The sequence below is a fragment of the Chionomys nivalis genome, chromosome 19 (genome assembly GCF_950005125.1).
Source record: "Chionomys nivalis chromosome 19, mChiNiv1.1, whole genome shotgun sequence".
Classification (NCBI taxonomy): domain Eukaryota; kingdom Metazoa; phylum Chordata; class Mammalia; order Rodentia; family Cricetidae; genus Chionomys; species Chionomys nivalis.
Window position 1 is genome coordinate 41,063,040 of NC_080104.1, and position 23,091 is coordinate 41,086,130.

Consider the following 23,091-nt stretch of genomic DNA (forward strand, 5'->3'; position numbering starts at 1 on the left):
ACTCCTGGCCAAGAAGCCCCTCCCATCCCCCCAGAACCTCATACGTCACCAGAGTCAGTGTATTGCTGGTTCCACGTGAGTCGCTTTTCTTTTTAAACAGAGCATTCCAGAAACTTTCATTGAGTATTAGTTAAACAAAACCTGGAGGAAATCTTGAGGGAATAACTTAATTTAGAAATACACACAAACACTCTACATTCGAAACCCAAGGGGACATCGGTCATGTCTCTCAACTAAGCACGTCAAGAAGACGGGGATGGGATGGGTACTGGGTTGCCGACAACCTGGTGTGTGCAGGGGCAGGGAGCCACCTGGATGTCCAGCAGGCAGAAGTCCAGTGGGACTTGAACTGAGGCAGGGGTGTGCCAGCAGAGTTGTCACTTCTGTGCAGGACCTCTGCTCCATTGTGGTTGCATAGGGAGGGGCTGCGCTGGTCCTCAGTCTCTGGGGGCTCCCCCAGTGACCCTCCTTACCTTGTCCTTAGACACTTAGCATTTTTAAAGTTTTCTTAAAAAAATAACCGATTTTATGAAGGTAGAGATCAGATGCTGAACCAGTATCTGGCAGGAGGCCCATCTGAACAGCCGCGCAGGCTGTCGGGGCCAGCCCAAGGTCATTCACAAGGCTGGACTGGGCAGAGAGGTGGCCATGCTCCCGCCCTGGAGGGTAGTGGGGTGGGCTGCTCAGCAGCGAGGCTCTACATCACAGCTCTGTGATTTCCAGGGGGCTCTCCATGATCACGTCTCGAAGCTTGTGCAGAGGGGTGGACTTGGCTGACTCTGTGCGGGCGTTGCGCTCAAAGGCCACTGCCTCTGAGGCTGTCAGAGTCTCCAGCGAGCGGTCCAGCCCCTTCTGGTCATCCTCTGGCAAGCTATTGAGGTCAGTGGCCAGCAGGGTACCTGTGCTGCCGTGCACCATGTGGATTCCGTCTGGGCCCTTGAGCTCCATGGGTGGTTTGTGGCGGAAACGGAGGCTGCCCTGGCCCGGGCTGTGGTCCCCAGGCTCCTCCTCCAGCTCAGTGTGGATCAGCTGCAAAAGGTGGGACAACCTTATGGATACAGAAACCACAGAGGGCTGTGCCTAGGGTTTGAGTAGGTGACTCCAGAGCTGTACTGGCTGTAACTGCTTCTTCACTGTCTCCTCTAATGGATCCACTCATCAGGCCTGCCAGCCTTCTCAAATGGAGGGCAGAGGCTGGATATTAAAAGGGTCACCACATGTCATCAAATGCGTCAATCTGTGGTGTCTGGGTTTGTAAGGAAGTTGACATTAAGCATGGGCAGGTAGAACCTCCCCAGAAGTGGGAGGAGCACATTGGCTCCGCCCAGGCTTTCTGTCCCTGTTGGTAGCACACACTGGTGAAAAATGGGCTTTAGGGAAAGCCAGTGTAACTGTCAATCTCTAGTTGTTGGAATAGTAGCTAATCTAGGACTACCTGGACCTTTTGACTCATTTCTTAAAAGTAAAGGTCCCTTAGGAGGTAGTTTGGGGTTCTTGGATGGAAAGATCCCAGAGTCTAGACAATACAACCTTCTTACTGAATTCTGGAGCCACCTCTAGCACAGCCTTTGGGCTTGGCTGGGAGGTGAAGGGGGGGGGGAGGAGAGGAAGAGGAGCAGAGATAGAGAACTCCCAGTGTCAGGGTGGTAGAGTGTGGGAAAGCAGCAGCATCCCCAGGAATGGGGCACGGCACGCTGGCACACAGACCCCCGCTCCCGAGGCTACCTCGCTACCTCGGAGATGGAGGAATGGCAGGAGGAGGCTTTTTGCACCATCCGTTGTGCAAAGAGTTTTTTGAGCCGTAGGTAATCCTCCAGGACCACCTTCAGCAGCGAGCCCTGAGGGGAGGAGATGGTTAACTCTCCACTTAGGCTGGCACCTGCCCTCCCCTCCTCCCTTGCACACACTCCCATGGCAGTGAGGGGGGCACAGGTGTCTGGCCCTAGAGCAGAGAAGATGGGAGGAGAGCATGATCACTGGCCAGCCAGGTGGCCTTCGAGACACCACAGACCTCACTAGTCCAAACTCCTTTCAGTCCTGATATAAGACAGGTCCAGATAAACCTACAGTTTCTATCTCTCTGCATCCTTGAGTTAACATTCAGATTCTGGTTACAGGATCGCGCAAGGGAGGGCTCACCTTAATAGGCCCCTCTCGAATGATCTGGCCCAGCTTGGCAATGTTGTCATATTCTTGGATGGCTGCACGCAGGTATCTGTCGTCATCAGGTTTGACTGCTGCCGGCTCACGCCCAAAAGTCCCCTGGAGAGAGGGAACATTGGCTGGAGCAGAGAGATTGACATCACATGCAGACAGCAGAGGGGACCACCCTCCAAAGTCTCCAGCTTGGCCACAGGCTGCTACCCTGGCTCACATGGGTGCGGGTGGGGCTGTTCCACAGATCTGCAATCTCACTCAGGTTCTCAGGCAGGTCATCCTCATGCTCAGCCTGCGCAGCCAGCTCCAGGTTCCGGCAGAAAGGGTCCAGCCACACAGGGTTGGCTCTGCAGTTGGGGAGTGGGATAGGGTGGGCAAGATGCCTTCATAGCATTGCTTCTAAGACCCGCCCATTCCCTTGGCCAGCCATGGTGCCTTCCGCAGGTCTGCATAAGAACTCTGTCATGGCACCTGTGGTTACATCCTTCTATCCTAGGATCCAGGATAGTCCTGCTAGAGCCAGGACTGCACACCAGTCTGGGTCAGCTTTGTCAGGGAAGCCTTACCCACTCCCTATGCCCCTTGTAATCCGGACTGGACAGCACATTTCTGAGAGTGCAGAGAAGTGACTAGCCCACTAGGGGGTGCCCACACTCCATGTTTCAGCCAGTGGCTGCTACAGATACTTCTCACTAGCTGGGGACTGCGGGGATCTCCAAAGGGGATCTGCAGACTTGGGGAGCCCACACACCCGTCAAAGGAGTATTTGTTGGTATTGGGCATGTCCATGATGTCAATGAAGCCACGGTTCCCTGCAGGGAGAGGATTTGAGTGAGGAGGGAAAGAGTCCAACCAATAGGAGCACCTGGCCGCCTTACCCTGGCCCCAGCCTTCGCTCACCTGCAGAACCAGCCACAATGGCCTTGAGCTTCCTCTTGTGTCTGGAGAGAGAGAGGGGAGGAGAGGGAAGAGGAGAGGGGAAAAAGAGAGAAGGAGAGATGGGAGGGGAGGAGGGGGGAAGGAGGGGAGAGGAAGAGAGAGTCAGTCAGGGAAGCTGTCCTGCTATCCCTGGTCCTTGGCCCCCGTCTGCCTTGGTGCCTGCTGGCCAGGAGACCATTCTGGTTCAGGCCAGAGGTGGAATCACTCACACGGTCCTGTAGTACCAGTTCATGAGGACGAAGAGCATGGCAGCCAAGAAGAGAAGGATGGCTAGGACAATGATGGCCATCTGTGGAGACAGCAGGCCAGCCATCAGCAGGCAGGCTCAGGGGCACAGCCCAGACCCCAGGGACTGGCCCCGCAAGGGTACCTGCAGGGCAGACATGTCATCCGGCAGTCGGACAGAGATGGCAGGCTGCACGTCCAGGACATTGTAGTTCCGGAAGAGGTTCCGCAGCTGTTCCTTGTTCTCATCGATCATCTGGATGACCCTGCACAAGGACCATGGTCTCTGCTCCATCTCTGCCACCCACTGCCTCCAAGAGGCCACCACCTTCCACCCTGGGGGCAGTGTGCTCCGCTCCCGCCAGGAGCCTCAGTATTCACATTCTGCTCTGAAGCTTCACAAGAGAAAAGCCACCTAGCTGGGCGAGCTTAGCGTCTTACAGGGCCCCCAGGCCTGTGTCCAAGGTCCTAATGGACTCCAAATGGACACGTTAATGGACAAGAAGTGTGTCATGGTTTCAATAGGAAAGGCACCAATAAGCTTATCAATTTGAATGCTTGGTCGCCAGGGAGCAGCACTATTAGGAGGTGTGGCCTTCTTGTTGGAAAGAGTGTGTCATTGGGTGGGGGTGGGCATTGAGGTTTCAGGTGTTCAAGCCGGGCCCCACGTCTGTCTTCCTGCTGCCTGTGGATCTAGATGTAGAACTCACAGCTATCTCCCCAGCACCATGTCTGCCCTGTGCCACCATGCTTCCCACCGTGACAACAATGGGAACCGTAAGCCAGCCCCAATTCAATGTTTTCACTCATAAGAGTTTCCACTGTCATGGTGTCTCTTCACAGGAGTAGAAACCCTAAGACAGAGAGTGAGGCCCAGAGGGATGAACATAGCTCTTGGTGTCTTTTATTCTTCCCCAGCTCTGACCATGCACGGAGGCCAATAGTAATGGTCATGTCTCCTTTCGGGGTTCCTACCCCTCAAAACAGGCAGGCAGGCCAGGCACACCCCACCACACCTACCTGTCCACATCCAGGATACGGTTTGTGTCCCGGTTCACCACGTGAATGAGTAGCTCTGTCTGCGCAAAGTTCACCCGCCCCTTCTTGTCCACATGGAACTGGGGGAAAAAGGGAGTTTGTGGGGTCAAGCTTGCATAGTGGAGAGGAGGGGATGGGAATGGGATGGGCAGACATCTTGCAGGATCCCATCCAGCATATCTGATAAGACCTATCACTACCAAATCTCCCTGATGTGGGCACTAACTTCTACACAGGGCTCATTCATAAACAGCCTTATTTATAGATAAGGGGATGGAGCCCCACAGGCCTGGGACCGTCCCTCAAAGCCATGTAGCTAGGAAGTGACTAAGAAGGGATCTCATCTGCCCTTTCCCTTCCCACTGCCCAGTCCAAGGGCCCCGGGGTACCTGCACATCATCGGTGTTGACAATGGCGCCGGTGATGTTGGAGAGCAGGCGGATGAACTCCTCCTCAAAGCCACGCACGCGGTCTGGGATCTCATTGATGACTATCTTAACACGCTGGTCGTCCCTCAGGATATAAATGCCGATGATGGCAGTATCATTGTGACCAGCCAGGTCTCGGGCCACAACGTCTACCACAAAATATCCAGGACTGTAGGCCATGAAGAGATCAAAGGTACGTAGGATGCCATCGACACTCCCTGTGAAAGAGTTCCGGGGGGGGGGGATGGCACAGCTCAGGGGCCACACACTGATGCTGAACCCTGCCCCCGATCCCCACATCCTTGGGAAGAGGTCATATTTCTTCACCACCTTACCCCGAGTACTGGGGTTATGGGCATATGCCACCAAGCCTGGCTGAAATCCCCTTATTTTTAATGATTACTCCAAGTTTTTGTTTAAACACTGAATTCTGAATAACTGCAGACTCTCCTGTCCACAGATGATTATCATTTCTGAGATTCATATGGTCTTGCCCATGCACCAGGGCAGTGATTTTCAACCTTCCTAATGCTGTGGCCCCTTTAATACAGTCCCTCAGGTTGTGGTGACCCCCAACCATACAATTATCTCATTGCTATTCTATAACTGTAATTTTGCTACTGTTAGGAGTCTTGTCATAGATATATGACATGCAGATGGTCTTCGGCGACCCCTGTGAGGGGGTTGCTTGGCCCCCAAAGGGCTTCTGACCCACAGGCTGAGAACCACTGCACTAGCCACATGTAGTTCAGAATCCCACAAACACAGCAGAGACACCCGGAGATGGCACAGCCTAGATGATTGTGAGAAAGACAGGCCTGGAGTCAAAACCTGCCGCTTTCCGTCGGGCGGCTAGCTCCCTCGCTCCTCTGCAACCGAGTTTATTAAAGAGCAGCGAGGGCTGGGATCAGAGCTCAACGGCGGTGGCTGCCCATCACACCCAAGGCCCTGGGCTCAGTTCCTAGCTTCGCATTTAAGAAAGGCAGTAGAGTAGTGGGGAAAGGGGCTGGCATCTGGCTACAAAACTCGAGCAGGTGGGATCTAAACTAGACCTTGAAGGACAGAGGAGGCATATCAGGCACGAGGGAGGTTGGGATGGCGTGGTGACAAGATAAGAAAAGAGAGAACTTAGATGCAGCTCAGTTGATAGAGCTTGCCCAGCCTGCGTGAAGCTCTGGGTTTCAGCCCTAGCACTGTGTAAACTGGGTGGCGGGGGGGGGCATGAGTGTGACCCCAGTACTTGGGAGGTAGAGATGGGAAGATCAGGCACTTGAGATTTTTTTTCTTTTTTTTTTTTTTTAAATTGAGACAGGGTCTCACTATATGGCATTGGCTGTCCTGGAACTCAACACCTAGACAAGGTTGGCCTCAAACTCACAAAGATCTGTTTCCTTCTGTCCCCGAGTGCTGGAATTAAAGGCATGCACCACTGTGTCTGGCTCAAAATTATAGAGAGATTTTTGAAGCCAGCTGGTCTACACAAGACCCTGCCATTTAAAATAAATAAATAAGGGCTGGAGAGATGGTTCAGTGGTTAAGAGCACAGACTGCTCTTCCAGAGGACCCGAGTTCAATTCCCAGCACCCACATGGCAGCTCACAACTGTCTGTAACTCCTGTTCCAGGGGATCCAACACCTCACACAGACATACATGCAGACAAAATCACCAATGTACATAAAATGTAAATAAATAAATTATATATAAAAAAGCATTAAAAATAAATAAAACAAGGCTGGCGAGATGGCTCAGTGGGTAAAGGCACTTGCTGCCAAGCCTGATGACCTGCTTTTGATCCCTAGGGACTCACACAGTGAAGGAGAGAACCAATTCCTTCATGCTGTCTTCTGACTTCTCTACATGATTTCTGTGGGCATGCACCCTCCAATAAATAAAATGTACCCCCCACACATAGAAACAGAATCCATGTATAGATGAAGGGGCAAATAGGTAAAGAACAGACAGAATAGCAGAAACTGGATGGGCGAACAGAAGGGCTGACGTGGATGGCCACCTAGGTCTGGTGCTCAAACAGACTCCATCAAGTCCATGCAGCGACGGGGCTCCTACCCATGGTGAAAACCTGGCCCACATCCTCAGAGTCGTTGGCAAGGGCCCGGAAGTAGTGGATAGCCAGAATGCCATAGAAGACCAGGCTGTTGTTGCCAATATCTGCATCCAGGGCCAGCACCTGGATCAACTCCGAGCCGACCTTGGCATCGGTGGCCACTCCTGTGGGAACAGGCAGGCCGCATAAACGTCAGGGGAGGAGCCACCCACGCCCTCAGGCCCCGGCTGGTCCCTGCACCTGCGGTGTACTCAGCCTTGGTGAAGCGCGGCGGCTGGTCATTGATGTCCTCCAGCACAACGCGCACCTCCTGCAGGGTGAGGTCAGTCAGCAGATCGAGGGCTGGGGAGGGTCCTCGGGGAGGGGCCCAGCTGTGATTGCTGGACGCTTTGACGATGAAGGAGAAGAGGGCTTCCTTTTCCCGATCTAGGTCTCTGAGCACCAGCAGGCGCCCGTCAGGTTGCAGGTGGAAGTTCTTGTCCTCGTTACCAGCTGTGGGCAGACGGGGCACAGGGTGAGTGGAGGGGCACTCAGAGTCCTCTGCAAACCTGGGGCCGGTGGGGCACTGGCTCCATTGACCCCCCACACCTGCAATGAAGTAATACACGATGGCATTGGGACCCTCATCTGCGTCCACAGCGCCTGTCACGTTGCCCACCAGGGTACCACGGGGTGAGTGTTCGGGCACAGTCAGCAGCTGATACTGGGGGCTTCCCTTCTATAAGAGAGGAAATAGTTACAGAAGGGCACAAGCTCCAGCTCTGGCCAGAGGACCCAGGGTACCTACTTTGTGGGTCTGAGGACTTTGTTGCCTAGAGAGTAAGCAGAATTACTATAAGCTCCATGAGGACAGGACTTTACTGATTTATCCCCAGGGTCTATGTGCATGTCCCAACAAGCATTCTCTTGTGTGCACGCACACAGCTTCTATTGGACACCCATCCATATATGCATATGTGTATGTCCGTACGTACGTACGTATGTATGTATGTACAAACACACAGACACTACCAAACTCATACCACTCAGTTCTGCCGTCCACTTTTGGCTGAGTTTTGACTCAAGACTCCGGAGTCAATTTTCATGCTGTGTGCACACATATGATGAACATGCCTTTATGTGCATACAAAGGCAAAGGTGTTGGACATTTTTCCTCCTTTTTGGATCACTGAGTGAGGCCTTGCATTTGTGCTCAACTTTGAATGCCCTAGGTGTTTGAGGGAAGCACTGTTTCTGTAGTCAGGAAATCTAGACGGAGGCTCACTGTGTGCTAACCAGATGTGTATCAGGGCAGAGTATGGGCATGTGTGGGCTCACAGGTGGTGAGACCCTGTGGGGGTGTCACTGGCACAGGGGATAGGTGAGCTCACAGGAGGCCTCACGAAGAGGGGCTCGTTGTCATCGATGTCTTCCAGGGCCACCTGCAATGGCTGCATCGTCTCGTACGGCACTGGCTGGCCCAGGTCACTGGCCACCAAGATGAGCTGGAGGCGAGGGAGTCCAGTCAGAGGGGGAAAGATAGGGTTGGAGGTTGGCTTAGGGCCCCAACGAAGCTCAGTGGAACAAGTGTCCCAGAGGTGGTCCAGGAGCAACCCACAACCCGCCCCCGCTCCAGCCCCTCCCCTTACACTGTACACTGCCTGCTTCTCGCGATCCAGGCGCTGAGCCGTCTGGATGAGCCCGCTAACTGGGTCGATGGTGAAATACTCCCAGTCGCGGCTGCCTGCTGTCTTTAGGAAGCTGTATCGCACTGCCCCGTTGAGTCCTTCATCCTTGTCGGTGGCATAGACCTCATACACGTTGGAACGTAGAGGAATCTCCTGTGGGGGTCATGGGAGGGGGTACCTGGGCATGAAAAACTCCAGAGCCAGGCCCTGGTGAGCTCTTAAATCCTTTGCTCCCTCAGCCAAGGCCCTCGTTTCTCTAAGCCTCAAGAGCCTGCATTCTTTTAAGATTTGTCTATGACATGGAAGAAACACGTGCAAGCCCCGCCCTCAGGATGCCCCAGCAAGAACATGGTTCTTGACTGTTACAAAACTCTCAGCTCAGTCTGGCTTCATTGTTTTCTCATTGTTCATAACAAGCTCCAAGTGGCAGTCATCTGGATCTCCCCAACTACAAAGCCCTTGAAGAGAAAGCTTAGCAAACAGAGCCTTTGGTGCGGAAAAGAATTAGATTATTATTAATTTATGTACCATTTCCCGTCACACAAAAAAAAAAATTCCTGAAGCGATTGACAGGAATATGTGAATTTAAATGAGATTGAATGAGTTTTTAAAAATTAGGGTAAAAGAAGAATATGATTAGCATAAGATGGAAGTGCCCCAAGTCTCTGCAGGGTCATTTGAGGGGGTTACGCCACTGTGAGCTCCCTAGTGGGCAAAGCGAAAAGGACCAATGTATCACTGCAGGTATGACACCAGGCCCAGTGCTCCCCAGCGCTTAGTCTTAAGTTCTCCTGTAGGACCTCAAAAGGCAGACGACTAGATGATCTCAGCATTGGAGTTCCCAGATAAGGGATTTGCTTGAGTCTGTGGGGCAAAGGACAAGCCAGAGACATCCCAACTATACCACCAAGGATCACTGGGGCCTTAGGGTGGAAGGGATGAGCAGAAGACAATGCATTTCCCCTAACTGGATCGGCCATCTAGCTAGACTAACTGGCGTTAGACCAAAGAATGAGGGAACCCGAGCTGTGCATTTTGGTATCAGCAGGACCAGTAGACAGACGGAAGGGCCCTGTGTTTATTTTGAACTATGTCTGGGGAAGTGGGTGGCAGGAGACCAGATGCTCTCTGGTAGAGTTGACGAGCGAGAGATGTGCCCTGTTATTAGGTCCATTCTCAGACGGGAACAAGACTCGCAGAAGGCACTTGCTCAAGGTCATTGCTTGAGCAGCCAGAGAGTGAGGCTTGCACCTAGATCCTTTCCTGGCACCACCTACAGAACTACCCAACCCTCAAGATCTTCTTTGAGTGGCACTGGGCAGGTCCGCTCTCCTCGTGTGGCCTCAGTTCCCACGCTCTCACAGTGGCAGTCTCTACTCTGCCAGATGGTGAACGCAGGATGAGTCAGTGGGCTGCAAGTGGGAACCGAGCGTCAGTGAGAGCACTGGCCCTGAGATCAGGAATACCTCTTTGATGTGCAGGATAGTACCATTGGGTGGACGCACAAAGACAGGGCGGTTGTCGTTGACATCGATGACTTCCACCAGTAGCATGGTCGTGCCCCAGAGTGGGGGCTCTCCACCATCCGTGGCCACAACAGTCAGGTTGAATCTCTCATAGGACTGGAGTGGCCGCTGCGTGGTCACCAGGCCCGAGTCCATGTCCACGGAGAAAGCCTCTGGCAGTGGGAGAGAGCAAGGGAACGGCCTGACTGAGATGACCTTCCTGTCTCCTCCTCCTCAGCCCAGGACAGTAGACATGGCAGCTTGCCCTCCCCACCCTCTAAGCCCTCCTGGGCAGCAAGGGAAGGCCATATACCCATTCCAGGGCCCTCGAGGGAGTATGTCAGCTGCCCATTGGAGCCCTCATCCTGGTCAGTGGCCAGCATGGTAATGACCGAGGTGCCTGCTGGTTCATTCTCATATACACTTGTGCTGAACTGCGGTTTGGAGAACTGAGGCCGGCAGTCATTGACATCGAGTACTCGGATCACCACCTGGGGAGGCCACAAGACAGTGAAGGGGCTTCCTTGGGAGACCCCATCCCACAAGGGCAAGGTGGAGTAGGGGAGGAACAGGGCACTACCATGGGGAAGGTATTGCCATTTAATTAAGTAAATTAATTTATGTTTGAGGCAGGGTCTTAATGGGCTACCCTGGAACTTGCTATGTAGACCAGGCTGGCCTTGAACTCACAGAGTTCCTCTTGCCCCTGCCTCTCAACTGGTGGGATTAAAGGCATGTGCCACCACACCCATCTATATTTTTACTTTTTGAGCCAGGGTCTTGGGCTGGGAGTATAGCTCGGCTGATAGAGTGCTGATCTCTTTGTAGTTAGGTATTCATGAGGTTCTGGGCTCATCTCCTGCCCTTCATACACTAGGCCTGGTTGTACACAAGATAAGCCTAGCAATTGGGAGGTAGAGGCAGGAGGATCAGGAGTTCAAGGTCACTCTCAGCTGCAAGAATTTGAAGCTACCTTGGGATACATAAGAACCTGGAGTTACAGCATCTCCAAGGTTGAGGCAGGGAAGGCCTCTTGTATGAGGACGACATAAGGTACCCAGTGAGACTTCATCTCAAAAACTGAAAAAATAAATAAAAAGGAGCCATAAGTAGTTTTCGCTACTGTCCTGTTTTGTTGGGCGCCCAAGGGACTGGACCGCGAAGACACACAAGTGCCCTCTGGGTCACACCTAGGTGTACCTGGCTGTTCATGTGACATTTGGGGATGAGAGGCCCTGTTTCCACTCAGAACAGCCATTCTCTATGGACTTAGTTTGTTGCTCCCTGCCCTGGGCTCAGGCTGCTGTTCCTCACCTGCACCGAGTTCTCTCGACGGTTACTGGCCACATCCCCTGGGTTGTCTTTGGCCAAGGCAGTTAGGATATAGTGGTCCTTCTTCTCCCGGTCCAGAGATGATAGCACATAGATGTCACCCTAGTTGGAAGAGGAGACTTTCAGGTGATTCATCAGTTTGATGTGTCTGCTGAGCATCTACTCTATGGGCAGATACTATTAGAGTCTGGAGGTCATGCTGGGCGGGGCGACCTCTTGTCTCCATGATGCCTGAGTTCTTGCCCTCACTATCGCGTTCTATCTGAGATGGAGTGACTAGCCAGGGTGCAGCCAACTGCCCGACCAGCGTCTGGCATAGAGTATCTACTCTGATAACAGGCACTGTTCTTAATGCCAAGCACCATACCTGAGTGCTCACACTGAGCAGGGTAAACCCTCCTGAAGGGAATGCACACAGAGGAACAGGAGGGCAACTCCCGGAACTGGGGGAGGCTCGCTGAACAGCCCTGTCCTTTGCAAGGCTGTCTCCTCACCTTGCAAACAGCAGCTCCTGGACCAAGAGGCAGACGCTTGGGCCCCCAATTTCTACTCTCACGAAAGGCTGAGACTCATGGGGATTTGTGGGTCCCACCCTTTGGAGCACCTTGCTTCTCTCCACATGGAGTACAGGATCGTGCAAATTGCAGATGTTCTAATGACACGCCCAGTTCCCACAGCACACCTCATGTGACACTTTCAAGAAGTGGTCCCTGGGACTTGTTTCAAGTTTTAGGGCACATCCTGTCACACCAAAGGGCCAGTTCCTAAAGCTGGTGGCCACTTCCTCCCATTTGTACTAGGACATAAGGGGCTGCGGGCTTAACAACACCTGGAACTCTGCGGAGAGTTTGCTATCCTTAGATAAAGCAACCTGAAGTCTAAAAATATCCAGGAGACAGGACCCAGAAACGGGGATGTGGGGGGTGCTTTGGGTGACTTTTTAGACCAGGACTTTGGGCTTTCCCACTCCCTGGGTCAGGCCCTCCCACGGCCTACTTACAGTGTTGGGGTGGATGGCAAACTTGCCCTCTCCATCCCCCAGGCTATATTCGATGAGGGCAAAGTTGCCCGAGTCGGCATCGGAAGCAGTGACCCTCAGAATGACTGTGCCCACAGCCACATCCTCAAAAATGGCCTCCTAGAGAGAGAGGGAGGGGAGGGGGAGGAGGGAAGAGGGGAGGAGGGGAAGAGGGGAGCATGGTTATCCCTGGAGCCTATGCCCTGGTTAATAATTCCCTGGTGCCGTGGTGTTCTGGGGCAACACGCTGCTCATGCATTTAGCATTCCTGGGTTTCATGGGGGAAGGGCAAGGAGGAGCAGAAGGCACACCAAAGACCCCAAGGAATAGGTATTGACCCTCACGTTGGTCTGGCCACCCACCTGGTAGGAGGGCTGGTCAAAGATGGGGTTGTTGTCATTAATGTCCACAATTTCCAGGTAGACAGGGATCTCAGCTGCGCGGGGTGGGGACCCATTGTCTGAGGCCCTCACTGTGAAGTTAAGCCAGTGTACCTCTTCGTAGTCCACTGTCCGGTTGGCAATGACCTTCCCTAAGACACAGAGGTACCCACTGATGAGGTGTGGCCACTCTTCATTCTGGGCTCTCTAGACTTTGGGAAGGATCTGGGGCTCTGAGGGGAGGGGGGGCTCCTGGCAAGGAGCGTGAATAAGTAGCATTGCCCATCTCAGGACAGAGATTGAGGAGAGACTGCCCTCAGTTGTCCTTCTCAACAAAGAGCTAAGAAAGCTCCCTGGAATGGATATCTGTAACCCCAAGGCAACCCCGAGATACCTTCGTATCTAAAACTCCATTCCCAAGGGGATATGCTCATAGGAGTTTGGGCTGTAGAAATGGTAGCGGGGGCTCTCTAGGGTTCCAACACATACCTGTGGGCCTGCGTCCAAGCAAGGACTAGAAAATTCTATCCACTGCTGGGAGCATCAGAAAAAGTTTGGCATACCAACCATCTTGAATCTGGCCTAGGCCACCACAGGACAGGGGTAGGGGTGGGGCCCCAACTAGATATTGAGAAGTGAGTCACAGTCCCTCTGGGGGCTAACAGGCATGGGTGTGCATCCCCCACCCTCCCTCTTGGAGACCTCTCACCTACCTGCGGAAGAGTCTTCAAGCTGGACATAGCCTGGGGGTGTGAGGTCCAGCAGGGTATAGGTGATCAGCCCATTGAGACCCTTGTCAGGGTCAACAGCAGCCACAGCAATGAGTGTGGTACCCGGGGTGGCCCCCTCCAGGACCCGCTCTGTGTAGTAGGTGATCCCAAAGGGCTTGAACTGGGGTGTGTTATCATTGACATCCAGGATGTTGACCGTGAGCTTGGCTGGGGTGCAGGTGGGAGGGAATACCAGGCATAGATCTGTGTTCCACCCTGGTGCCGGCTGCTCCCTTCCCAGCTCTACTGCTCTTCCTCCCCCTCCCCCCCAGCCTAGGGCTGCCAAGCTCAGAGAACAATGTCTCACGCTATTTTATGTGTACGAGATGTCCATGCTCATGTGTGTGTGTGGGGCGGTGGTGGTGAAGGTGTATATATGTACACATGCACAGGTGTATACATTTGTATGGAGGTCAGAGGTCAACCTTAGTGGCTCTTCAGATGTGTCACTTGCCTGGAACTAACCAAGTGGGCTAAAGTGGCTGGTTAGGAACAGTTCAGGGATCTGCCTGTTTTCACCTCCCTAGTCCTGGGATTATAGGTATGTGTTACTGTGCCTAGATTTATTTTAGGTGTGGGTGTTTTCGAGATAGGGTTTCCCTGTGTACCTCTGGCTGTCCCAGGACTTTCTCTCTAGACCAGGCTGGTCTCAAACTCAGAGATCTGCCTGCCTTTGCCTTCCGATTGCTGGGGATTAAAGGCACAGGCCACCGCCGCCCGGCTCATGCCTGGAATTGTGTGTGGGTTCTTAGAATCAAACTTTCCCTCTGATCTGATCATCGCTCTTCCATAGGAGGAGGGATTTGTATTCTACCAATGGGCTGGGGGGGCTCTGATGTGGCCTTTGTTCTCTTCGGGACCACAGTTTTCCAACAAACTTGGAGAGCTAGGATGAAGATGGTTTTTGGCTATTCCTTTGATCTGGCCTTCCCTCTGAATGATCCCCTTCCCCCCAACCCCCAGCAGAAGCAGCCTGGGCCTCTGACCTTAAAAATCTCAGGACGTGTAAGAGATAAACAAGTATACACGTCCCTCTGAAACACTTGGGCCTCTAGGCTGAGAAGATAAGCAGCCAGTGTCTTCTGACAGTAGAATGAGACTACCTCATTCCTACTTTTCCCACTGCCCCTCTGCCTAGTCCAACCATTCCAGCCCATAATAGCTTCCCAGCACGTGCCTCTTCTCTGTCACTGAGCCTGCCCCACTGTGGTCTGTGGCCTTGAGTCCCCTTCTTTAGCTCTTTGCTTCCTGCCCTGACTCCATGGCTTCCTATCAGATCACAGTTCCTGCTCCTATTCTAGCCGCACCCTGGATTCCAATATTACCCTGACACCCTTCCCCTACCCCTCAGAGTCTAGGGGTTCAGATCCCATACATTTAGGGGCACAGTCACCCTGAGTCCCAAAGTGGTTGTCACTATCCTAAGGTACCCCAACTCCTCAGTAGCCCTGGCAGCTAAGTCCTGGGATTCACCTCCTTACAGCCACGCTTGCACTTGGTTCCTAGCCCCTCCCAGTCCTCAGATAGCTCCGAGTGACCCACAAGAGATACTAGCAGGGGATCTTACCGTTTGGCACACTGACGGCACGCTCTGGGAGGTCGCTGGCGTTGTCAATCACTGAGAGCGTGACCTCATAGGTAGCAACCAGCTCGCGGTTCAAGGGAGACTTCACCATCACAGACCCTGTGGGCCGGACCAAGTCAGATTCTGCTAGAAGGGGAACCCCACGAAGTCTGGGCTCCTCAGAGCCCCTGCCCTACAACACCCCCATCCTGATAAAGGGCACTAGTCCCTGATGGACCAGGAGACTTGAGGCTGGGATGGCCTATATATATAGCCACTCATAGAGACTGGGGCCCTTCATCTGATGCTGGTGACCTTGGACAAACTGTCCAGCCTTTCCTCTCCTCATTGACAAAAGGGGCAAGCGTAGCACCACCACAGACATTCCAGGGAATAAGAAAAAGAAAATGAGACTCTACCAACGAAGTACTTAGAACTTTGCCTGGCACATACAAAGTTCTATGTAATCTTTGAAAATAAAAACAGCAGCATGATGAGAAACAACACAAATGTTCTTGGTCCTGCTAAAGAATACACTAAAAAATGGCTGAGGTGAGCCATGCCCAGGACTGCACATCTGCCATCCCAGCCATGGGAGGCTGAGGCAGGAGGCTGGTGGGTTTGAGGCCAGCCTGGGCTACAAAGCAAGACCTTGCTTCAAAAACCAAACCAAGCTGAGCATGGTGGTGCATGCCTGTAATACCAGCTACTCAACAGAGTAACAATAGGGAGCTGGAGAGATGACTCATTAGTAAAGAGCACTGGCTGCTCGTCCAGAGGACCCGGGTTTTATTCCCAGCACACACATGGTAGCTCACAAGCATATGTAACTCCAATTCCAGGGGATCCAACGCCCTCTTCTGGTCTCCAGGGATATTACATGCACTCAGTGCACAGACACATAAGCAGGCAAAACACCAGTGCACATAAAATAAAAATTTAAGTAACAAATTAAGAAATCGAGTCATTAATTTTTTAAAAAAATGAAACAGAAGTCCAAGATAACTTAAGTTATCTTAAAATAAAAAAAATGTTCAATATCAGGGCTGGGAACACAGTTTAGTGATGGAGCACTTGCTTAGCTTGCCTAGCATACATAGGAAAGGCCTGGTCAATAGTCAGTACTAGAAAAAAAATGTAGATTTTATGTCACAGTTTCACAAATGTTTATATTCCAAGGAAGATCTCCTGGCATCTGGAATGAGGACAACTACCTGGGGGGACAGGCTAGAAACCCTAGGCATGCCCCTTTGTCCTAAGTAGAATGTGACATGGTGCCGATTACAGGACAGAAATAGCAGTCTATGTTGATGACAACAGGTTCCTTCTCTTCCCTGCGTCCCCAGCTGCTCCATAAATCAGAGAGAAACTCCAGAAGTTCTGGTTTTGCTGGACAGTCAATCTGTTGGGACCTGAGTGGCTCCTCTGGTCTCCTCTCATTGGCCCTAGACCAAGATCTCCTTCTCTCTCTTAGCTACCAGGGTCTTATGATACCCTTCCCCCTTGGCAGACCCCCTGCTGGGTTGCTGTCCTCCACAGGTCCCCAGGCATGGGTGGTCACTTACCCTGGGCGGCCGCCTCCTCCTCCTCCTCTTCCTACTCTCGCTCCCCGTCCCCCGGGCTGGGGAGCGAGGTTGGGGAGAGGGCAGCTGCGTTCAGTCTGCAAAGGCTGGGCACGGCCTGGGCCGGCCCCCGGGGCAGGAAGGGTGGGGTATGAGGCATGGAGGAAGGCAGTGGGGGTGAAGCAGAGAGGAGATGAGGTGGGAAATGACAGAACAGAGCTCAAACCTGTAGGCCTGCCAGCCGTGAGGGAGAAAGAGAGGGTTAACATTGGTTAGTTCAGGGTGCAGCGAGGAGGAGGGACGGGGCAAGGTGTGGGGTGGGGTGGTGGTTGTGGGACTCAGAACTGGCCAGGGCAGGAGAGGCTAGGATGGGAGAAGGGGTAGAGGGGAAGGGGTGAAAACCCAGCTGAAGTGGAGGGGTTGTAGGATCTGGGAAGAAAGGGTAGGGAAGCCGAGCAAGGGGACTGGGGGCCATGAGGAAGGTGGACAGAGAAGACACTGGAAAGAAAAAATAGAGAGAAAAAGAATCAGTGGGAGGTAGAGGGGAACAAGGCAGAGAAAAGTTGGGGGAGCATGCTATCCAGGGAAGCAGGGGTTGGGTGGCTCTCCATGGTCCTGACAGACCAGCTGGGAACTGCTTTGACCTGGCCCAGGCTGGCACAGGATACTACATATTTTAGCAACTTCTCCCTGGGCTTCAAGGGTTATACTCCCCCCCCCTTTTTTTTTTCTTTTTCTTTTGGGTTGAAAGTACAGGTGAGATTGATCCTACTCTGGCCTACTGCATGCTCTGACTATGGGCATTTCTTTTGGTTTTCATACCCCCACACCCCCAATTCCCTCACACCCCCCTCCTCTCTCAGGCAGAGTGTGCATGCGGTCTGTGTGTGTTGAGACTGATGGTGTAGCTCAGTTGGAGGGTACTGGCCCAGCATGCAGGAGGCCCTGGGTTTGACCCCTCCAGTTCTTTGTACAATAGTCATCTCTTGGGAGGTAGAAGAAAGAGGATCAAAGTTCTAGGTCGTTTTTTGTCCACATTACAAGTTCGAGGCCAGCCTAGGCTGCATGAGACCCCATCTCCAAGATAAAGTATTCCTGAGAACCACTTTGTCCCTTCCAGTTACACAAATGCTGCCATGGTATGTAGCTCACTCTCTTTTAAATCTTTACAGCAAGCACCTATGATGAAGACACCCTTTCCTCTCCATTGCTGTGTGCCCAGCCAATGTCTGCTGCCGCCTGGTATCCTATGGTGTGAGCTCACCACTCTTCTCCCTCTATGCTGCTAGGTCCTGGGGTCTGACCACTCTGTTTGATTGCTGCCTGATGGGGACCCTGGTCTGGACTCTACAGCAGTGTAGGAATACCAATGTCCCCACATCACCACCATGACAACAGCACACTGATGTCTACTTGCTATCTATGGGACACTTATGTTGCCTCCCTATACATTTCTCCCAATAACAATGATTTTTAGCATTTTGTCACTGTCATGCTAATTTTTATGACACTCCATATAAGACTCGTGCCCTTCTCTGACTTCCCAGAGGACCAAAACCGCTCAACTGTTGGACATACAGCAAACTGTCAAAATTATAGTAAGCTGGATAAACCACAAAAGATAAAATCATGATTCTGTTTTTATGATATGGAAGAGAAGGACACAGACATAATTTATAGAACATTTAAATGCACCAATCAAAGGTGTTTGGTCAAATCTCCTTATAAAGGAAATATGTGCTATTATTGTTTTCCATTTGAATTACAAACACTGAAACCCTGTAATAGCAAATACCAGCACAGGTGTGGGGAGATGGGCACCACTGCAACACTGTAGGGTGAAGGAGCCAGAAAGGGCTGAGCAGCTTGTCAAGGAGGGGCAAGAGGGAGGGAGGCAGCAGAGGAGCAAGGAAAGGAAGAGGGGTGGAGAAAAAGACAAGAGCGCAAAGGGAATGACAGAGAAAGAGAAGGGGAGGGGAGGAAGACAGAGAGGGAGGGAGCTAGGATTCTGGGTCCGGGTCAGGAGAGCTAACGCCATTCTCGTACCTGTATTGATATTCACGGCAAAAGCATCTTCCTGGTCAGGCACCAGGCGGTCAGTGTCATCCTTAGCCACGATGCTGATAATGTGGTACTCCAGTCTGGGGTTGAGGTCAAAGTCGATAGCAGTGACGTTGGCAATGATGGTGCCTGGCTCTGCCGATTCCAGCACACTCACTGTCTGGATGGGGTTGAGGAATTCGGGGCGGGAGTCATTGATGTCATCAATCAGAATGGTGACGATGGCCGTGCCTGACAGGGGGACAGTGCCTCGGTCGGTGGCCACCACTGTCAACCTGTAGGACTCCTGTTCTTCTCTGTCGATGGTGGCATTGCCAACACGGATGACTCCAGTGGCTGGGTGGATGAAGAAGCGGTCCTGAGCCCCGGCTTCTATTCGGTAGACCAGCTCCCCGTTGAGGCCACTGTCCTCATCTGTGGCTGTGACTTGAAGGACTGAGAATCCTGTGGGAAGGAATCGGGGAGTAGGTGAGCATTGGGGCCTCTTCTAGAAAGATCAGGGCCTTTTGCTCATTGTGTGGTGTATGTGTACATGCGTGTATACGTACATGCCTGTGCACACATGGGAGGATGCCAGGCATCTTCTTCCATCAATCTCTGCCTTATTTCTTTGAGACAGGATCTCTCACTGGACCTGGAACTAGACTGGTTCCCACTAAGCTCCAGTGATCCTCCTGAGTCCACCCCCATCGGTGTGTACCCACAACTGTACCCAGTGTTATTTGTAGGTGTGGGATTTGAACTTAGATCTTCATGTTTGCTGAGCAGGCATCCTTATCCCTGGAGCCATCTCTCCACAGCCCAGAACCCTTTAATGATGCTGCAAAAGAGGCCTCTCCTCACCAGTCTTGACAGCACATATCACAGTGGTGGCCTCATGTTTCAGAATGTTCATATTATTCCAGGCAACGTGTAGATCCAAACATCTCCTCTTCCTCCCATTAAACTAGATTATGATGAGAATGCTTCTGAATCTATGCTGTTTTAACACACAGGCTTTGACGGGCACCACCTTGTAATTCCATCACCACATCATCTCACTTGTGCTCACCTGAGCCTCTAAACCCACACCCCTGCCAATCAGATCCTGGCAGTACCTGGAGGGCAGTTCTCCAGTAGGTGGACAGTGTAAGCGGCAGGACTGAAGGTGGGCCAGTTGTCATTGTCATCCAGGATAGTGACAAGCAGGTGGGCGGTGCCGTTGAGTAGGCCAACATCTTCAGCTAACAGCAGCAGCTCCAGGAGCGGGGGCGAGAAGGCCTCCCGGTCAATGACGACCCCAGACCTCACAGTCACTATGCCTGGTACCCAGGACCACCAGCCAGGGAGACGTACAGGGTAAGGGACACAGTGAGTAAAGAGAAGAGACACCATAGCAGGGACAGAGAGGAAAGACACAGTGACTTTATTTCCTGAAGATTCAGTTATCCACACCCAGGGGGCACCCATGTTTGCCATGGCTGTCCCTCCTTGGTGGCCTCTGCAGTTCTCAGGGGTCCTGTCTGCTGGGAATGACCAGGGCAGAGGATTGACCTGCCCATAGAGACAGCTCCATAGAGAGACATGCTCCATAGAGAGACATGGTCCATAGAGAGACATGCTCCGTAAATATCCGTCACTAGACTAGCCTCCTGTCCTGACCAAATTGTCGGGACATGGCTCTGGGGAGCAGCTCTCTGGTGTGAGAACAGAAGCACTACTTTGGCTATTTCTGGCTGATCGGGAGTGTTTCTGTCTAGGACACAGGGCATACAGAGAGAAGATGGGGGTTGTTTGCTCAGGCCAAGAGTCTATGTAGCAAGAGGTCCCTAAAGTTGCCTCTACGCTTCTTTTTGGGTTCTCCCACTGAGACTCCTATGGGAGTCTCTATCCAGTTGCAGTTTGGGTTGTGGGCTATGAGGAACAGGGTTCTTAAGAACCTGGGTCCACACTAAGGAAGAGCCCAAGAGCAGAGGTTCTCAATCTTCCTAACCCTTTCAAACAGTTCCTCATATTGTGGTGAACCCTAACCATAAAATTATTTTCGTTGCTACTTCCTAACTGTCATGTTGCTACTGTTATTTTGCTACTGTTATCAATTGTAATGTAAATATCTGTGTTTTCCAATGGTCTTGGGTGTCCCTGTGAAAGGGTGGTTCACCCACAAAGGGGTCTCAACCCACAGGTTGAGAACTGCTGTCCCAGACCCAAGAATGGGCCAGTACCACCCTAGGGTTGACTGGTAAGCTTCAGTTCAGTCCTCACCTGTGCTGTTGTGGATATCAAAGAGATCACTGTGAGCACCCAGCAGCTGGTAAGTGACTATGGCGTATATATCTTCGTCAGCATCCAGGGCCAGGATAGGCCCATTGAGCACCGTGAGGGGTGTCCCTGAGCCAGAGGAGAGGAGTCACCACAAGCCAGCCTGGTCCCTGCCCTCCCCCCTCCCTGTCCGTGTCCCCCATGACCATGGCTGACAATGGATGAGAGGGGAAGGTGGGAAGGTGGGCGGGGAGTGGGTAGGGAGGCCCTGGGGCGGGCCTGCGGCAGCCTTGGCAGACTGAACGCAGATGCCTGGGAGCGGCCTCAAAGCTCTGCTGGGGAGAAAACACAAGAGCGGTGAGCAAGCCCCTCTGGCCTGCCTGGAGCCATGCCTACTTCCCAGCAGCCTTTGAGGCTGGCCACTCCACTGGAGGATCTAGGGGGCTCCCTGGTGTCCCCTCCATGGGTAAGTCTTGTCTGTCCACATGCAAGCAGATGTTGCTCTAGTATAAGGTCAGACTGTACATGGCTATACACACACAGTATGTGGGCCTTTGAGTTCATGTGGTAGTGATTACATGGACACTGAGAACATCCAAGCTTAGGATGCCCCTGGTTGTGCCCTTGTCTGTCTCTCCTGGTAGGCACACTCGCCACGAGTACATCATAGGGCCACCCACATGCCTACATGTGTCTGTGCCCACATGCAACTCCACACACATGCCTTGACATGGCAGCATACTGGTAAATGCGTGGACGTGCACACCAGCAGATTTAGAAGCCACGTCCACACAGAGGTGATGTCCACTCAGAGACAGTACTATCTCACTTATCTCTCTTCCTGATTAAAAATCAAGGTCTGGGGTGGGGGTAGAGAAGGGTAAGAGGATCTCCTGGCGGCATCAAAGGGAGACAAGGTCAACTAGCACTGTGTAGGCGGTAAGGGCTATGCTGACTAGGATCCTTGAGCCCACTTCTGATGCCCTATTCCAGGGTTTCTACCCTACAGGACTGGGGAACAGGAAAGGTGGGTTTATCAATCCTCGGCATTATTTTCACCTTAGATTCTTCTGAGGGATAGTGAGGCTGCTTTCAGATCACCCCAGGGTGATCAATATCAATGACTACTCTTATCTCTCCCAAACAGACCTGTGGCCTCATTAGCAGCCCCAGCCCCTGAGCCTTGGAGCTGCATCCTCCCCTCTGGCACCCTCCTGCACCCCCTGAGTTCTATGTCCAGCTCTGACCCCAGGCACACAGTGCATCCTCAGCCCCCATGGTCCTAGTGGCGTCCGCTTGTACAGTAAGAGTGCCCGGGCGGGCCCAGCACCTACCAGCAGGAGAGTTCTCCATCACCTCTGCCTGGTACGTGCCCTCTGTGAAGAGGGGGTGATTGTCATTCTCGTCAGCCAGACGGACCAGCAGTAAGTCAAAATCCTGTGACGGGCAGAGCAGGAGAGGATGAATGCTGTGCTGTGGAGACGGGGGATTGAAAAAGCGCCAAGCAGGGATGTAGAGTTCTAGTCTTCTCTTTGCTGGCTGCTCACTGGGAGATCCTGGCAAGATGCCTTCCCCTGATTGGCCCGCCTCCACTTTCCACTCTGATCAATAAGAATCTTAATTTGTTTATGGGAATGGTGTGTGGTTGTGGGCCACTGTGGGTGAGGAAGGTCCTTAGCCACCTACACTGCCCGCTGATGAGAGCCCCGGCTTTCAGACCTTCACATCTACCTGATGTTGGTCCAAGTTCACCCATGCTCTCATGCCAAGCTGCGCCTCAGACTTATATCCTCCTGGGGCTCCTCGATATGATTCAGGAGTACCAGAGTGAGGGCACAGAGAAAGTAACCCTTGCTTTGAAGCTCTGTGATGGACTTCAGGGAAAGATGGCAGCTTAGAAGCCACATTGGACAAGCAACTCATTATATTTAGGGAACCAAAAGAAACAGGAATAGCTGATCACTCTGCCAGCTGATTCTCCTGTCTCCATAGTCCACTTAATTATCGCCCCAAACAACTACCCTAACCACAACGAACAAAACTGCCACCACCGCCACAGACACTGTGGACACGGCAGATCAATCCGTGAGATTTACAGAATTGACACTAGGGATAGAAGAAAGGGCTCCCTGAGATGG

General features: G+C 52.5%; 2 protein-coding genes across 2 annotated transcripts in view; both read right to left on the reverse strand.

Annotated features, from left to right (window-relative positions):
- Positions 1–152: 152 nt before the first annotated feature.
- Positions 153–19,937, reverse strand: LOC130890374 (cadherin-23-like). The gene is made up of 23 exons (XM_057794285.1): positions 19,810–19,937; positions 18,698–19,156; positions 15,093–15,209; positions 13,469–13,693; positions 12,738–12,907; positions 12,358–12,495; positions 11,340–11,459; positions 10,339–10,516; positions 9,987–10,198; positions 8,482–8,673; positions 8,224–8,337; positions 7,442–7,571; positions 7,094–7,345; positions 6,856–7,017; positions 4,749–5,005; positions 4,342–4,439; positions 3,467–3,587; positions 3,306–3,385; positions 3,058–3,098; positions 2,909–2,969; positions 2,375–2,504; positions 2,140–2,262; positions 153–1,029 (listed from the first exon to the last, which is right to left on the reverse strand). Exons 3-23 carry the CDS (start codon positions 15,199–15,201, stop codon positions 703–705), a joined length of 3,240 nt encoding a protein of 1,079 aa, XP_057650268.1. The 5' UTR covers positions 15,202–15,209; positions 18,698–19,156; positions 19,810–19,937; the 3' UTR covers positions 153–702.
- The window catches only part of LOC130890397 (cadherin-23-like), a 54,480-nt gene continuing 48,317 nt past the window's right edge, over positions 16,929–23,091 (reverse strand). Inside the window, exons 12-16 of the mRNA XM_057794328.1 lie at positions 22,288–22,390; positions 20,957–21,082; positions 19,810–20,013; positions 18,698–19,156; positions 16,929–17,014 (exon numbers count right to left, since the gene is read on the reverse strand). Of these exons, the coding sequence (XP_057650311.1) occupies positions 16,929–17,014; positions 18,698–19,156; positions 19,810–20,013; positions 20,957–21,082; positions 22,288–22,390 (978 nt within the window). The remainder of the gene's footprint in view (positions 17,015–18,697; positions 19,157–19,809; positions 20,014–20,956; positions 21,083–22,287; positions 22,391–23,091) is intronic.

Excerpts from the sequence above, each read along its gene's own strand:
- LOC130890374 (XM_057794285.1), bottom strand. The coding sequence starts at position 15,201 with ATGGTGAAGTCTCCCTTGAACCGCGAGCTGGTTGCTACCTATGAGGTC. Across the intron at positions 12,908-13,468 it reads GCTTGAAGACTCTTCCGCAG|GGAAGGTCATTGCCAACCGG; the intron begins GTAGGTGAGAGG and ends TCTGTGTCTTAG. Across the intron at positions 5,006-6,855 it reads GGGCCAGGTTTTCACCATGG|GGAGTGTCGATGGCATCCTA; the intron begins GTAGGAGCCCCG and ends ACTCTTTCACAG.